Source organism: Manis javanica, chromosome 6 (assembly GCF_040802235.1).
Source record: "Manis javanica isolate MJ-LG chromosome 6, MJ_LKY, whole genome shotgun sequence".
Classification (NCBI taxonomy): domain Eukaryota; kingdom Metazoa; phylum Chordata; class Mammalia; order Pholidota; family Manidae; genus Manis; species Manis javanica.
Genome location: NC_133161.1, coordinates 145410231 through 145428139, shown reverse-complemented (window position 1 = coordinate 145428139; position 17909 = coordinate 145410231). Strand labels below are relative to the sequence as shown.

At 53.9% G+C, this 17909-nt stretch overlaps 1 protein-coding gene across 1 annotated transcript; it reads left to right on the top strand.

Annotated features, from left to right (window-relative positions):
- Positions 1–400: 400 nt before the first annotated feature.
- On the top strand, positions 401–16235 carry TMPRSS4 (transmembrane serine protease 4). The gene is given in 12 exon segments (XM_073240030.1): positions 401–404; positions 1969–2082; positions 4316–4354; positions 4357–4467; positions 5649–5793; positions 8381–8482; positions 9384–9424; positions 11419–11578; positions 12594–12760; positions 13579–13677; positions 13858–14000; positions 15201–16235. Coding segments are annotated over 12 exon segments (1344 nt in total). The 3' UTR covers positions 15420–16235.
- Positions 16236–17909: the final 1674 nt, after the last annotated feature.

The following is a 17909-nucleotide window of genomic DNA, read 5'->3' as shown; positions in this document are numbered from 1 at the left end:
GCTCCCTAAGTGAGTCACTCCTGAATGAATGAACAATGTGCCACCATATCCATGGCCACAGGAAAGAGGACAGTTCTGAACACTAGCTGCTGCAACTTTAAAAACAGTATCTGCTAACACTGATAACCTACTTTGTGCCAGGTCCTGATAGTAACAGGCAATACCAGCCCACATCTCCAGGGCCTGAGCTCTGTGTCTGAAGTTTAAACACTTCCTTTTAAGGAAACACAAAGTCTCCTATACTTTCTCTATCAACAGATTCAGTGGTATCAGCCCTTGTTGGGCACCAGTATCTGGCAAGGTGCTTTTGAAGAGCAGAGGAAAGAGATAAAGACAGACAGGTAACCAGCCATCATTTAAGGAAGAATAAAATGAGTCCTGTAAGAAAGATGGAAGGGCTATGCGTAAGAGAACAAGCAAAAGCAATTCATTTGTTCATTCAACAAATATTTGTTGATTGCCTACCACAAGCCAGGCACTATTCTCAGCACCAGGGACTCAGCAGTGAACAGAAGAGACAAAAACCTCTATCTTCAAGGAGACTTCATTTCAGGAAAAGATGGAAGAGGAGAGAAAATAAACGATATGTTTAAAATTCAGAGTCCATTAGAAGGGATAAGTCCTTTGGAGAAAAAATTAAACTGGGAAGCAGAACAGGAAATGTTAGAAGATTCCATTTTCAATAGGAATGTGTCAAATAAGGCCTCGCTAAGAAGGCAACATTTGGAGAATGATCGGAAGGTTATGAGGGCCCGTGCCACATGGAAGGGGGCGGGGGGAGAGCTGGCCTATTACTTTCTAGAGATTCTTAATGTTGCTCCAACTCCTGCCCCAGGCTTCCCTGGAGGAGAAGTCCCTGCGGCCCCTCCCCGGCTTACTGACTGCAAAAGATGCCCGGGGTGCAAAAGAACCGATGTGATACTTGCTGAGAATTTTAACTTTCCAAAGCCTTGCCCATGACCCATCTCCTTGCATAGCCAAGTGAAATGGACAATGTGTACAGTCATTATTAGCTCTGTTTTAGGCACTCAGAGGCTCCTACCTGGTCTCCCTCCCCCCAGACTCTTTTGTTCGAGCCCATCTCCTCCCTGAAGAGAGGTTCATCTTTCTAGTACTGATGTGATCGTGTCTTTCTGCTGCTCCAAAGCTTTCTGTGGCTCCTTACTGCCTTCAGGATAAAATCCAAGCTCCTTAGCATGGTATTCAAGTCTCCACAAAGTGGCTTTGCCGGTCCGGCCTCCAAAATGTGCTTGTACCCACCTTACGTCCCAGGCACGCCAGGAGCTGGGGCTCCCCCCACCTAGGCCTCTGCTGAGTTGGTCCAGCTCCCGCCTCCCCCATCTCCATCCACACAAGCCCACGTCAGAGCCTTGCTGCTCTCTGGTAGTAGTGGCAACCGTGTCGTGTTTGCCTCTTCTCCCAAATTTCAATCTCCTTAAAGACAAGGACCATTCCAGGGACCTGCTGTTTGTTGAACTGAGTGGAGATGGGGCCATCAGCATGCATTCACTCACATGTATTCATTAAGCTTCTACTAAGCGCTTACTGTGCCCTCCTTGAGCTCATCGTTTAATCAAAAGATAAGTCAGGAAAGAGGATACATGATAATAAAGTGAATGGGTATGTGCCTGTCCCAGGGCAGATGCCGGGCAGACAGGATAGGGCGAAGCACCCTAGAGCAGGCTGATCCAGACAAGGGGTGTCTCCACGGTCCCGAGCCTCTGTTGAGGGGTGCTTGTGAACGTCAGATAAGCCCGAGTGGGGGAAGGAGGTGGGTGACCTGACCGTGTGCTGTTGAAGCTGAACCTAGTCTGCAGGAACAACCCCCGATACTAACCAAAACTGTCCCCAAAGCATTTCTGCTGCTCAGCCTGGGGGGAGAGGGGAGGCAGGGCCCAGGGAGGCTGTGGGCCTGGGCAGTGGCTGTGTCCAAGTGCTGACTGCAGGCTCTTTCCCTCTGCCTCACAGGTGTCAGCCCCCTGAGTAAACCCAGTGCTCCCCTGGGGACCTTCAGAAAGGTGGGGCTCCCCCTCATTGCAGCCCTGCTGAGCCTGGCCATCCTTGTCATCATGGCAGTCCTTGGTAAGTAGCAGCCCCCACCTGCCTGGCCCCTGCCCTCACCTGAGCACACCTGCCACCCCAGCAGAGGCAGCAGCAGAGGCAGGTGACCTGCTGCAGAAAGCCCGGTGCCTGCGTGTTCCCACCCACTGCCTTGAAGGGAGCCTTCCTCTAGAGGGAAAGGGGCTTGGATTCAGCCCCCCGCTGCCCCAGATAGCTTCTAGCCCAGGAAATTTCTTCCAGAGGAATGGCACAGTTGCACATATTGCCAGCCCACAACCCCTGCCTCCTCTTTCGGTGTCTGCAGACTGCAAGTTGGGCGCATTTGCACAACCCTACTGATACAAGGGCGGGAGGCTTTTCCACCTGTGAGGAGGGGCTGAAGAGGGAGGCCCTCAGGAAGACCCCCCAGGCGGACAGCATGCCCTCTCACTCCTGGCTCTGCATTCCTTGTGGCCAGTGCCAGAGGCCCACTGTGATCTTGGACAGGCCACTCTGACAAAGGGCACTAACCTGAGCAGCTGCAGCCTGTCCTGTCAGCTCCCTGGGCCTGTGACCAGGTCCCTGCCTCGTGGGAGGACACTCCGAGACCATCTGGTCCAGCCCCTCATCCTGCCCCTGAGCCCCTAGGCTCAGAGAGGAGGTATGGCCGGTGGGGACAGCTGGGATGGACCCCCTGGTCCCCCAGTTTCCATCTTGTGGTGGTGGAAATGCAGAATCACAACATAAACACCTGCTGGTGCCTGAGGGCCCTGCAGGGGAGTGAGATGCAGACAACCCCAGATCATTTCTCCCTGGCCTTGGCTGGCCCAGAAAGTGGTAGGTTTCCAGTAGCTTTGCCATCCTGAGCCTGTTTTATTCAGACTAAGGTGAGTTTGCTTTTTCTGAGCATGTGCCCTGCCCTAGCAGAGAGAGAAGGAGCAGCCAGCTTCACCCAGGGGATGCCAAGGCAGGCATTAAAGCTGGGCTCTCCCTGTCCCAGGAGGCGTGTGGCTTCCATGCCCTGCCACCTCCCAGGATCTGCAACCACTGGATGTAACCTGAGCCTCCATCCTGGGCCAGCCTCCCTCCACCCTCTGGCTTCTGAGGTCCCCACTAGTGGTACTGTGTCCTGGCTTTGTCCCAGGAGGCTAGTGCACCCCTGTCTCACCCTGGCTCCTGACCATGACCCTAACTCTGAGGGTCTAGGAAGTAGCGACCTGCTTCCTTTCCTTTGCTTCACTCAAACTAGAAGCACCAGGGCCAGCAGGTCTCACGTGGAGCCCCTCCGGGGAGGACTGAAGAGGCAGCAAAGAGCTCTGGGGCTAGACGAACCCCATCTCCTAAGGGCTGTGTGTTGTTGGGAAATGCCCCTAGCTCTCCAAGCCTCGGCACCCCCGTTTATGAAGGAGTTAATAACGCCACCTGTCTCCCGACGCTTCTATCAGGATTATGTGAGGCAATGCCTGGAAGCTCTTCGTAGGGACAGTGGGGCCCCCATCAGACTGACTGCCACCACTCGCAGGGCCAGCAGGGATGGCAGCGGGCAGCTTCAGGCCCGGGACAGCTCAGTGAGGCAGGAGGAGTTCTTCCTGCCGGGAGAGCTTGGAAAAAGGTTGAAAAATCTGTTCCCAGAGTAGCTGAAAACACTAGACTCATTGCCATCCACCCCGGACAGCAAACGGACAACAGAATTCGAATGCAACAAGCAGAAGACAAACATAACAGGACTTTCAAGCCCGAATAGACACACCTAGTGCTGGACTGCTCTTGAGAGTCACGAGATGCTCCCCCACCAGCCCCCTGCCCGTCCTCAACCACCCCGTGAGGCAGCAGCATCATTCAGCGTAGAGATGAGGGAACAGGAGCAGAAAGGGGCAGAGAGGGGCCTCAGGGCACACGGCAGGGCACACGGCAGGGCACACGGCAGGGGCAGAGGCAGCAGCTCTCCAGTCTCCAGGCTCCAGACCCCAGACCCTCCTCTTCTGCCATCAGATGCACTGTGCCAGACTTGAGGGTAAAAGCCAGGAGGAGCTGTTTCTAAATCTCTCCCTGTACATTGTCTTGCTTGACTCCCCCTCCATCTTGGAGGTATGGGGCTGGCATCATTGCCTCCATCTTACAGATAAGGAAACTGAGGCTCAGGTCCAAGTACACCAGCTACTGAGTGGCATGACTGGGCCTGGAGCCCACATGCACAGACATTAGGGAAATGCAACCTCCCCCCACCCCGGCTTGATGCCAGCACTCTCTGCCCCTCCCTGCCCCTGCCTGCTAGTCAAGGGGCTCCTGGACAAACACTACTTCTTCTGCGGGAAGCGCTCTGCTTCATCCCCAGGGGGCAGCTGTGTCATGGCCGGAAGGACTGCACCTCAGGCGAGGACGAGCTGCCCTGTGTCAAGAGCTTCCCAGATGGGCCTCCAGTGGCAGGTGGGTGCAGGGGGCAGGCACACCAGTGACCCAGCCCAGGACCCCTGGTCCACTGTGCAACCTCCCCCCACCTCTGCCAACTGACTGGTCTGTAAGTTTCCCGAGAACAGGACCACGCCTTGTCTACCAGATCCCCGGTACCTAACACACAGCAAACAGTAGATACAGGATAAACAAACGTGGACCAGAGGGGTCAGGAATGTAACTGAGCCTGCCCATTCCTGCAGCAGCTGGGTGGAACTGAGGCAGGGGGCTAGATTGGACAATCTCAGGGAGTTCCCTCCTTTCTATGAAATCTGCTATTTCAATGGAACTAGAAAAGTGACTGTGAGGCCATTTAGCAGCCATTGACCCCTCTCTTCCTAAGGTAAGTGTTTGCTGTAATGAGCTATGTAATGCACGCAGGTATGTGAGCCAGGCCAGTCTCGAATTCCAAAGGACGGGAGATGTTTCAAACCTAAACACTCACGCTCTTTCTTGGTCTGGACTTGCCCAGCTTGGCGCACCCAGTAGTTGGGCTCTGAAGAGAAAAGATGGCCCAGGAGTGGGTGTCAGGGGTTTTCGAAGGACAAGACTAAGAGCCTGCTATGTCCTGGCTTTGTCCCAGGAGGCTAGTGCACCCCTGTCTCACCCTGGCTCCTGACTGTGACCCTAACTCTAAAGGTCTAGGAAATAGCAACCTACTTCTTTTCCTTTGCTACAGTCAAACTAGGAGCAGGGCATATTTGCTCCAGGGTATTTGCTCTTCTTTTATCAGAAGCCAAATGCTGAGGGGCACTTTCCCCCCTGCTGCCGGAGCTCAGCCTCCCACTCTGACCTTACATGGAAAAGGAGCTGGATCTGACACTGAGAAGGCCCCTGGCAGGGCAAGCTGCGTGCACCGCAGACAGAGTGACCATATAATATGCCATCAAAACTGTTACCCATAAGAACAAAGGGGAGCTATTAATGATTATGCCAGGGCAACAGGTCAAAATGGAGATTCCTCCCAGGACATCTGGTCACCATAGCTACCGTCAGAAGGAGGCTGAATCTGGCAAAGCCAACTGGAGGAACTTGCCTTGAGGTTGAAAGGGTGTTCGGTGATGCTCCCCAGGTCTGGGGTGGGGGGCTTGGGTTGGCCTCATGATGAATTCTGAGGGCAAAGGGCCAGTTGGGCCCCTGGCACTCAGCCGACCCAGGTTTCCCCCCCACGGTCGGCCTCTCCAGGGACCGGTCCACGCTGCAGGTGCTGGACCCAGCCGCCAGGAAGTGGGCCTCGGCCTGTTTCAACAACTTCACAGAAGCTATGGCCAAGACATCCTGCGGGCAGATGGGCTACGACAGGTACCCAGCAGCAGCTCTGGAGGCTGTCCCCTCACCCCTGTGACTCCCTCTGTCTCTTCCTCCCATCCTCCTTCTGCCTTCTTCCCCCTTTCCTTTCTGCCTCCCTCCTTCTTTCCTAAAAACATAGATACTGGGAGTCAGGCAGCTCTCTGAATGCAAGTACGTTCACTTGCAAGCACCCTGAGTTCAATCCCCTGAGCCTCAGTTTCCTCAAGATCCCAGGAGGATCATGCCATGCCTCTGCCCACCAACACGCACGCACGCATACACACGCACGCACACACACATGCACGCACACACACACGCACACATGCACGCACGCACGCACGCTCGCACTCACACCGTTCTGACTCCTTTGCAAGCCTCTCCTTAATCCTCACTCCTTCCCGGCTTTGCAAGGAGCCATCCCTGTCCCAGAAAACAAAAGTCTCACTGACTTTTTCAAAGCCTAGTGGTTAAACTTTAGTGTAAACAAACCTGATTTCACTGGGGTCCATCAGCAACCCTAGCTTTCTCAGCACATTTCAAAGCAGTTCCCAACCTCCAGTGGTTGCAGAGGTATTTACAGAAAGGGTAATTAGCATTACACGTTTATATTCATTTGATCTTGGCAAAAACCAAAAAGGCAGCTATTACTATATCGGATTTAGAATCAGGTTTAGAAAATAAGTGACTTGCTTGGGTAGCAGCTCTGCTGGAGAGAGTCCTGGAACATGTGCCGAGACCCCCTGTTCCTGGGCACCAGAGGGCCTAGCAGCGTCTCTGTTTTGAGGTTGGATTAATTCTCTCTTCTCCCAAGGCTTCATCTAAAAAGACAGGGGAGATGAGGCAGTTGATCACTCAGCCTAAGGGGAGAGGACGGGAAGGAACCCATGTATTCAGTTGCAGAGTGGGATAACTGCCCCCTGGCAGGCCCAGACTTCCTCAGGATACTAAGAAACTGGGCCCAAAGACAAGGCAGAAATGAGAAACACGAGGCAGGCATCTTCAGTCAATCACAGAACTCTCTCCCTTCCACCCCTAAAGCAGCCTCAAGGTCCTCTTTCAATAAATGCTCTAGGCAACCATTGCTGAGCCATCAGACCCCTTGGCGCCGTCCGCTCTGGTTATCAACCTTCAGTTGTCTCTACTCTCCAAGGAGTGCGGCTCCCAGGGCCCTCTGGAGAGGACAGCCCTGCCACCTTCATGTTCAAGGAGAGCTGGGCAGGCACGCCCTGCCCCTGCCCTTCTCGCGTCCTCTGGCAGCCACCCCAGCCCCTCCTCCCACTGCAGTCCAGCCAGCTGCAGCGTCAGCAGGACCCGGGCTGCAGCGTGATTATGAAACTGGGGTGTCTGCAGGGGTTCTTAAGGTAATAGGCTCCTGGCATTTCTGTCCTTCCTGGGCTCACTAAGGCACAATCCCACCTGGCTCTAGAGCTCTACAAATTCAAAGCTGGTCAGAATTATTCATCAGGATATAACTGGTGTACAGAGGTCAGCTTTCCTGGGACTGTCCATGTCTACCACGGTCCCTCTTTCTGGGTCTCAGATTTCTCTACTTTCCTTTCTCTGTCTGGAGAGGAGGCCCTTGCTGTCCCAGGTCCACAAAGCCCTAGATGGTTCAAGGTAGGAGTGACTCCAGAGATCATCTGGCCCACCCATCATTTTATAGAGGGGGAAATTGAGGCTTAGAGGGACCTAGAGAAACACTGTGACCTGCCAAGGTGACACACCAACCTAGTGTCAGAGCTGGGACAAGAAGCTTGGTCCTGAGAGCTCGTAACACAAAATGCAGCCAGACTCCAGTCCTCTCAGGCCCAATGCCTGGGAGCGCCAGCAAGTACCAGCGGCCAGTCAGCCACTGCCACCAGTTGACTCAGGTAAAGAGCTTGTACTGGCATGACTGGGTGGGGAAGTGTGAGGGAGACGGGAAAGAGGCAGACTGAGTAAAGGAATAATCAGAGAGACAGGGAAGGAAGGTAATCAGGGAAGCCTGCCTGGAGGAGAGAAGACTTTAACTCAGGTTTTGAAAGAACACAAACAAGGATTCGCAGAGAGAAAGAGGGAGGGTGGTCCAAGTGAGAGCAATGCTTGTCTGGACTCATGGGAGGAATGACATTGGCCTGTCCTGTCTCCAGTGGGGCACAATTCACTGCCAAATTCAGAGCAGACGCCTTGTTTGGAGGACCCAGTATGCACCCTCCAGCTCCCCCCGAGATGGGGGGCGGCTAACGCAGGTCTCTCTGCCCCTGGTTCCCTCACTGTGAACCAGAAGAAACCACTGGATATTTGAAATAGGAACTGGTCCCCTATGGAAAGGGGACCCCTCCCATTGCTCCAGAGCTCTGGGTCCTGGCCCAGGCTGCCCTGCCTGAGAAAGCAGGGCCACGTCGGCACTGTGCCAGGGCTGAGCCACAGGGTGCCCAGGGAGCCACCCTGGATAGAGAGCAGAGCAGGCACTGCCCTCCTGACCAGCACTGCCTGCACAGCCCCCCACACCCCCCTGGGCGTTCCCTGCCACCCCGTCCCCGGGGAGCGGGGGCTACTCCTACCATCCCTTCTAACCTCCTGCTCCAGCTCACAATTTTGTTTTTCTCTTGCTTGACAGCAAACCAACCTTCAGCGCCGTGGAGACTGGCCCAGACCAGGACCTGGATGTTGTTGAAATCATAGAGAACAGCCAGGAGCTTCAGGTGCGGGACCCGAGGGGGTAAGTGAGAGGCCGCAAAGCAGGGCCTCTGGGCAGCCTGCCCGGAGCAGGTGCAGCGAGGGGCGTGCTGAGCCAGACAACGGAAGGGCTCCTAGCCGGGCACTCACTAGACACCCAGAGCTACAGAATCACACGTCCAAGAGATTTTCTGTGCTGACTCTTTTTTTTTTAATACAATGGACAGCTGGACACAGGGTGCTGGCTGCCTGTGGGTGGCTTCTCATCAGTAAAAGAGCAAAGTTGAATGTCTTTCCTTCTGACTGCCGTATGTTCCCTGTCATGCCAATAGGCAAGATTCCAAAGGCCGCTTTGTCCTTCCCTGACACCCAGACCAGAGTAAGACCTCTCTGCATTCCCAGTGGCCTTTGCTGGTGGCCTGTTCCTAGTTCTCATGGCCGTACAGGAGTCTGGCAGCTCAGTGAAAACGGCCACCCTGCAGCAGAGGGTGACACTGGCTTCTTAGACTGCAGAGAAGCTGCTGAGGGCTGCTTAGTCATCAAAGACTAAAGCTCAAAAAGGACGGGATGGGAACAGAATGATCGTTTGCCTGGAATTCCACCAAAATCCCATTGCTTTTCTGTTTGGAAAGCCCGCAGGGCAGGGGCCACTGCTCCAGGCTCTGCTCTCTCCCCTCTCGGGCTGCCAAGTGCCCGGTATGGGCTTTGACACGGGCAGGCCCAACACATAGTAGGTGCTTCATTAGTGGGGATGTTGAATCAAATCAAACGGAATCAAACTGAGCTCAGAGGTAATGCAGTTTTTACACAGTCCCCACCGTGCAGGGTCCGGGTTTGGCAGGTGTTGGGAGGGGACTGGAATCCATAGTACCAGGAGACCCGAGTCCCTGCCTCCCAGCCAAGGGAGAAGCAAAAGCCACAGGGCCCCTGTGCCTCCCTCCCAGACCCTGTCTCTCAGGCTCCCTGACTTCTCTGCAGTGCCTCGGTGAGCACGCCCCATCTCCGAGGGCTTGGGTCCTGGGCCAGTAGGAGCAGCAAGCCCTTCACCCTCATCCCCAATCTCTCCGACTCTAAGATTTACTCTGCTGTGTCCCAACCTAACTTCTTGGGGCCTCGGGCTTGTGGATCGATGCTCCTTCAAGTGGCCGACATTAAGAACTCCCTCCTGCCACCCCCGCACAGCCCCACAATCAGTGCAGAGACCTGGGGGTGAGAGTAGGAAGACTGGAAAGGGCAGGACTGGGCTTCCACCCCCTCCCAGCCCTGGCCAGGGCCCACATGACCTCCTCTGTCACAGCTCAGTTACCCAAGGTGGGACTGTCCACCTCCAGTTCTGCAAAGACATACTGAACAGGTAGGATGTGTCTAGCACTGTCAGGTGCTGGCTAGAAGTAGAAAAGACCAGAACAGTAACAGAACTGGCCACTATCCTCAGGAGCTCATGACTGAGCAAAGAGTGAGATGCAAGCCCACATGTGGGAAGCACCAGGATGAATAGACGTGACAGCTGACATGCTGCCCAGAGGTCAGGAGACCTGGGCACTAGTCCCACTGGCTTCCAGTGTGACCTTGAGTAATTCACCTGACCTCTCTGAGGTTCATTTCTGCAAGAAGCCCTTTAGTCCAAGTGCCCAAGAGGATCCTGGGAGACCCCCCAGCTCTAACAGAAGAGATCAGAAGAGAACCAACCTCAGAGAACTGAGCAGAGCCTGGAAGGATGGCCAGACCCCGGGCAGCCTGCTAGGAGGGTCACCATCACTGCCCATGCAGTTCAGCCGTATATATGCTTCCCGATTGGTTGTAAGGCTTTTAATCAGCATCATGTGCCCCCTGCCAAAGCTAGGTATGGTGGCTCATCAATGAATGAATGAATGAATGGTCACATCACCTGATGTCTGTATTGAATAGCACCAAAGTCACAAACTTAAGTTACTGGCCCTTCCCTGAGGAGCCTTCAGTCTCACTGAAAAGACAAGACCCTAGCAGGACAACAATGAGAGGCGGGCCAGCACCCAGAGCAGACTACGGAAAATGCCCAGGGATCAAGGGTCCTGGAGGTGGCGTCCAGGCTAAGCACTGAACAGTGAACCGTAGGCCACAGGAGGGCAGGGACAATGTCCATCTCCATCCTGTCCACCGCTCCCTCCCCCAGCATCCCTGAACACAGTTGGCACTCAATACCAATTCGCCGAATGAATCAAGGACTTAGATAAACTAGAGAGGAGACAGCATCTCAGGGACAGGGGCTGCCCAGAGCCAAAACAATGACTTTTTAGGGAACTGCAAGAAGATAGATTTGGCTCAACAGAAACCTTATACAAGAACAGACAGCCGGAGGAGGAATTTAAACTCTACCCCAAAAAAGACGGGTGCCGAGGAGCTTTGAGTGGGTAGGTGAGGTGACGTGTAGAAAGCAGCGTTTGGAATTAGGTGGCACTCAGAAAGGCTAAGGACAGGGTCAGGAGGTGGGGCTGGACGTTTCCATGGGCTCAAGGGCCATAGGTGGAAGCCAGGACAGTGGGATGTGAGAGGAAGGGGGGGTGGTGGGGATGAGGCTCCGAGAGAGGTGAGTGTAGTGGGGGAGATCCCATTTCGGGAGCTTCCTTCCCTCCTCCGTCTCCCAAAACAGCCACGGGTGTCGTCTGTGCACTGTTACTCAGCAGGAGCATGGGGACACTCCCCCTGGGCGACTTTGGTAATTCTGCATCACTGGTTTGAAGGTCATGAGTCCCCAGCCCCATGGACACGCCCATGTTCACAATATAAACTCGACATATGTGAAGCTGAAAAAGGAGAAGGACTTTGGGAGAAAGCGCCACACCTCCCTATGAATGACTCCGAATAGGCCTGCCTGCTCCGCCCCACCCTCCAGGCCGCAGTCCTGGGGCCCTGCTCAGGACAGTTCTTGGGCTCTAGGGGAAGGCAGCCATCCGCCCCGAGCCTGACCTCCCCTTTCTCCCTCCTTCCCACTGACTCCAGCCTGTGGGCAGAGCCGGAAGGCCCCTCGGGTGGTGGGCGGGGAGAAGGCCTCTGTGGAGTCTTGGCCCTGGCAGGTCAGCCTCCACTACAACACTCAGCACATCAGCGGAGGGGGCATCTTGGACGCCCGCTGGATCCTCACGGCAGCCCACTGCTTCAGGTAAGGCCTCGGGGGCAAAGCCGTGGAGGAGACAGCGCCCGGGGCCCCAGCCTCCAGCCTGGGTTCTGACACCCACTTTACTGTCCCTGTGAAGACCACCCACCAGGGTGTGGCCTCCCCAGTGCGCATGGACATGATGTCCTTTGTTAGGAGCAGAGGGTGGTCGCCAACCTTGACCTCTTCCAAGTGGGAAGCCATCAGATACCCAGTGTCCTCAGCTCACCCCCACATCATCCACTCCACAGATGCTCTTCCCATCTTCCTGGAGCCCGAGAACTCTCTCCCTCTTTGCCAGTCTTCTAGGAAGTGGCTCTGAGATCTAGAGTCACCGCCACTCCCTTATTATGTTATTATGTCCAGAAACTTAAGAAAAAAAAAGTATAGCTTCCCTTACAGGCCTGCCCATACCTCTGGGGAAGAAGCACCCCCAAGCCCCTTTCACTTTCATTCATTCATTCATTCATTCATTATCTAATGAGTGCCTATGAGGTACAAAGCACCGTACAATGTTCCTGCGTGCATTAGACCCATCACTGCCTAGAGTAGCTCACAGTCTAGGCCAGTGATGCATAACATTTTTTGAGCATCTGACAACAGGTATAAGTCCTTTCCTGGAAAACCACCCTCACACACTAAGCTGTGTCTGGTGCTGGGAGGAAAAAAACAAGTACGTGACATATCTGACCACAAGCACCACACAAGGAACACAGACAGTAAGAGCATTGCGGGAGAAAGAGCCAGGACCCCAAGTCCAGGCACTGGGAGCAGCCCTCCAGCCCTCCAGTTAGAAGAGTCCTGGGGCAGGTTTCTCTAGGGAACAAGGGTCAAATCCCCTTTTAGAATATGGCCTGTGGTAGGGATTCCTCAGACTGTCCCACCTCCACAGCCCTGACCCCCTCCATCATTACCCCCTGAAGCAGGGCCAGTGTCCCATCCACAGGGCCCTGGGGACTGAGCCTCTGGCCAAGCTCTTGGGCTTGGCTCAGGCCCGGACCCCACTGTCTGTACCTCCCAGGAAGTATCGCGATGTGCCCAGCTGGAAGGTGATGGCCGGCTCAGACAAACTGGGCAACTTCCCACCTCTGCCTGTGACCGCGATCTTCATTGCTGAGCCCAAGGCCACGTACCCCGAGGAGAATGACATTGCCCTCGTGAAGCTGCAGTTACCGCTCACATTCTCCAGTGAGAGGCGGCGCCTGGGGACAGGTCCCCTCGGGTCACCTCGTACTCCCATTCTGCCACCAGCTGAGTGGCCTTAGACACATCACTGCCCCTCGCAAGACCTCAGCTGCCCATTTGTTTTGGGCCAATGTCTCAGCCTAGTATCACTGATGCAGTGAAGCTGCCCCGAGCTGTCAGCTGACATTCCACCCCACCCACTGCCAGAGATTCTCCTGAGGTCTGTTCTCTCCATGGGGAGCATCTCAAGTGAGAATCATAGATCCACCCAGTCCTGGAGTTATGAGGAACCTAAAAGATCACCTAGTACATGCGCCAGCCCCGACCTATGCCAAGAGCCTGCACAATGCAGTTGCCAGGGGGTCATTGCGCCCATTTGCTCTCCTCCATGGGCAGGAAACTCACTCCTGTCCCAGCAGCCCATAGAACCTTGGAGCAGCTGTGAGGTAACTCAGGCTTTTACTGGGTTGTATTTAGATCAGCCTTTGCAACTGTTGGTTCCATGGAACATTGTTCCCTTGGGGGACAGAGGGTTGTCTTCTCAAATCAGTTTGGGAAACATTTGTATACTATAGCTCTCTTCTTGGAGCACATTAGTATATGTAAGATATGAGAAAATTTTTTTGATTTTTAAAAGAATTTGTTGTATTGTATTTAACCCATATTTTCTAAGCTTGACCACAGAACCCTTTTTCTTGTGCCACTTTATTAACGTCCCATGCAGCATGTGTAACAGAAACCCTGGGGCCAGCTTTGTCAGGGGGCTCAGCCACCGGGCCCTCCTGAAGCTTGGGTCCCCTCTTCCTCTCTGCTCCTGGCAGGCACGGTCAGGCCCATTTGCCTGCCCTTCTCTGATGAGGTGCTCGCGCCAGCCACCCCACTCTGGGTCACTGGATGGGGCTTTACAGAGCAGAATGGAGGTAAGTTCTGGACTCAAGCCACGGGGCTGAGGGAACAGCTCTGGGAGGTGATGGGAAGGAGGACCATCCTTTGGAAAAATCCATCCCAGTCCAAGCATCAAGGTGCCAGGCAAACCCGGAGAATTATCCTGGGCTGGCAGTAGAAGGCAAGAGGCATGTGAGCGTGTTTTCAACCCCCAGGGAAGATGTCTGACACACTGCAGCAGGTGTCAGTCCAGGTCACTGAGAGCTCTCGGTGCAATGCAGAGGACACGTACCAGGGGGAAGTTACCGAGAAGATGCTGTGTGCAGGCATTCTGGAAGGCAGCGTGGACGCCTGCCAGGTGGGGCCTCTGAGGCTCCTGAGGCAGTGCCAAGGATAGGGCTGCTGGTCCTCGAGAGATGGGAAAGTGCAGAGGCTGGGTGCCCTATGGTGGGCACCCAAAGTGTGATGAAGGGAGGAAGGAAGAGGGGAAGGAAGGAAGGACTGTCGACAAGTTGTAAGGATGGATGGATGGATACAGGGATGGAGACAAGCAGAAAGATTTCAAATATGCATCTCACATACGAGGATGATGTCGCCCGGTGTGCCTCTTACTTTCCACCATCTGCAGGAGTATGAGGCCCTTGAGGGCAGGAACCCCAAGGTTTTCTCTGTAACTGTCGCCAAGCTACTGAACGACACTAGAGAAAACTCATCTCCTGTGGACAAGCCCTGGGCAGGGTCCCTCAGGCCAGCCCACTGGCCAGTCCCTGCTTCACTCTCACTCCCAGAGGACCTGCTGAGCCATTTTCACTGAGCTCCTGTCCCTACTTCTGCCCCCATTCTGTCATTAAATTCCCTCACTCAGAAGGCACCTCTTGATGCCAGGTAAACGCCGGGCCTCGGGGACCATGTCACGCAAGGAGCTCACGGTGGCACCATTAGGCTGGGAGGTTCCCGGGCTCTGAGGGAGCGAGCAGCGCGGACTGCAGGAGCAGGAAGGAAGGACACCCGCCAAGGGTGCTGTCCTCCGTCTGACTTTTTCTTGTCTGTTCTGTTGTTTGCTTGTTTATTGTCTCTCTTCTCCACTTGATTCTAAGCTCCCGGAGAGCAGGGGGCTTTGTTCTTTCCATCACTTAAATCCCAACTGTCTAGAACAATTAGGATTTTGTCTAGGCAATTAGAACAATTGTCTAGAACAATTTCCTGGCACAAAATAGGCACTCTGTAAGTGGTTAAATAAATGTGGGGAATACTAGGTTAGAGAATGATCATCGGGTTTCCTTACTGCAGAACCCCAAGGAGTCTTCAATTTGCCAGTGTGCGTGTGAATCTGAGAGGGCTGACAGTACACACACCGCTTACTTGGCCATGGACAGAACCCTTTTGCCCCCAAGGGGAAGGGCCTTCCAGGCTGCAGGAACAGCACGAGCAAAGGGGAGAAGGCAGGGCGGCCTCGAGCAGGGGAAGAGGCGGGCTGCCACAGGAACGAGAAGCGGCCCACTGCCCCACCCCATGCCCGCCTGCGCTCCTCTGCAGCCCCTGCCCTGGCCTCCTGCAGGGGGACTGCGGTGGACCCCTGATGTATAACGCTGAGCAGTGGCAGGTGGTGGGCCTCGTGAGCTGGGGCCATGGCTGTGGGGCCCCGAATAACCCGGGGGTATATACCAAGGTCACAGCCTATCTCAACTGGATCTACAGTGTCCGGAAGGTGAGTCTGTTCGCCCTCCCCACCTTCCTGTGTCCTGGAAGTACCATCCCATCCTCAGGCTTGATTTAAATGTCTCAGAGACAACGCTTTACATTCCCAGTGATTCCCCTTACTGGTAAGTGACAGCCTGATAGGCAACCATTAAAAGCTGAAATTCCTCAGATCAGAGGTTCCCATTAAGTGCAAATACCTTAGGGTATTAAACACACCCAGCTTTACCACTCTCTAGTCTATCAGAATGGGACTAGATGGGAGAATGAGACTATCAGACACTTTCCAGAGAACTGACTCTTATAAAGAAGGTGGAAAGGTCCATGAGACCTCCCTGGGGGGTGGGAAAAAAAAGCTTCAGAAAAGGTAGATTCATTTTGCGCACCCACGACTTTGTCCAGTTTCAAATCATCTGATTCTCGCTTTGTTTGTCTCTTATTCTAGTCGAACCCGTGAGGATGCTGCCCCTGTGCAGCGCTGGGAACTGCTTCTGCACTGCCCTGCCACCTGGGCATCCAGAAGCCAGACCCCCTGGCACACCTCTCTGCCCACAGCCTCAGCATTTCTTCGTGGGCAAAGAGCCTCCCTTCCTTTAAGAGGCCCCACAGGCACCCGGGGGGAAGTCAGCAGCCCCACTTCAGCCACCCTGGTGCTCCCAGCATCCTAAAGAGAGAGAAACACAGCCCACTGAACCAGGCTCAGGCTTCGCAATGCGCACTGAGACTTTCTTACTCTACTGAGCAGAAGTAGATTCTCTGGTGAGAGGCCCGATCACCAAGCACTGGAGTGGAGGTAGGAAAGGGGTGCTTCAGCCCTCTCCCTCACCCATCCCAAGCCCACCCGAGCAAGCAACCAGCTGTAAGGTAAAATGCACTGTCCTGCTGTTGACAAAACTATTGTTACTTACTGTGATTGTTATTGTTCCCTTACGACCACTGTTATTAAACAGGTGCACAAGGTCTTTGACATAAGTTAACTGGGCCGCTCAGTAAGAACTGAGCTAGGGCTATTGACCTACAACCTTGATTCTTCAGCCTGGGTAGGAAAAGGTCCTGGGGAGACAACTGATCCTCAAAGTACAGGGAAAGGGGAGACCAGAAACCAGGAGCTGCTGAGTAGGGGCAACAGTGCCTGCAGACTGGGGAAGCCAGAGAGCCCAAGTCCCCTCCCCACACAGGGCCCTCTCCTGCCTTCCTCCCCTGTGTCCTGTCTGCGAGGCCAGCCATGGGCTGAGGTGACCTGTAACGGGAGGGAGGGAGGTGATTTGGGGACATGAGGCTGACATTAAGTCACAGCTCCCCACGTGGCTGAAAAGAGATATTGTGCCTCTGAGTCCTAACTTTGACCTGGAGCCCACTGGGTGTGGTTTCTTGCAGCCATTAAAAAAAAAAAATCATTTATCACCTAAAGTATGAGGTGGTCCCCAAGCTGGGTTCTGAAGATTTCAGCGTAACTAACTTTCTGCACTCAAAATGTTCAGAGAATGAAGCCCCATAGCCTTACAGAATTTTTTAACTTAAATAAACAGTATAAAACAGCTTCAAAAACTAGTAGAACTACAAGGAGAAATTGATAAATCCACCATTATAGAAGAAGAGTCCAGCATATTTCATTCAATTATCGATAGGTCAAGCAGGTAAAATATTAGTAAAGTACAGGTTAAACTGTACGATCAGCATGCATGATTAACAGACACAGAGAACCTCACTTGGCATTGAAAATAAACACCGTTCCCAAGCACATTTGTAAAAGTTCGACTGCATACATGCCCAGAAAGTAAGTCTCAACACAATTTAAAGTAGTGTGGGCACCCACCAGACCCAGTCTTGTGGTCTCGTCCATTTCTACTCAGCCTTGCCTGCATCCCCCACCCTCTTGCCTCTAGGCTGTAGTCACTGCCTGGCTTCTGGCCTTGAATGGACGCAGCTCAGGCCCCTTTCATTCCCATGGTTCTAAAGCCCCGGCAACTGCCATCACCTCTTCTTTCAACACCGTGCTGGTCCCCACCTCCCACAGGTCAGGGCCAAGCTGTGGCTTGTCTTCATCACATCCACCAAGGTGGGAGGCCCAGTGGCTCCAGCCCCCAGAGCCAGCAGGCCGCACCCGGGCTGCAGTGACAAAACACGGGAATTACCATCTGTGGGAGAAACGTTGAATAGTGGAAGACAAGAGACAGGAAGGAGCCCACAGATGAATTACCCATGATTCTTCCCTGGGATGGAGCCACTCAGAGGGGCCCTGGTCCCCCGGGGACAATCCCTGCACGTCAGCAACCGGTCCCATTGCTTACGCAGCTGCGGTCAGCTCGGTCACACATCACTGTGGGTCTGCTTTCTCCCTCCTGGCCTCACAGCCCTGTTCCCCTCACTCCTGCTTCCCTGGGACTGAGCCCCATTATAAAGTGTTAAGATATAAGCCAAACTTACACAAGTTTTCTAAGAAACTTGACTTAAGACTATCCAATGGATGAAGCCCTCTGGTCGTGATGCTATTCAATTATAAGGCAATAGCAAACAATAATTTTTAAAACACAAAATATATGCATATGTGATGTTAAAAACATTCTAA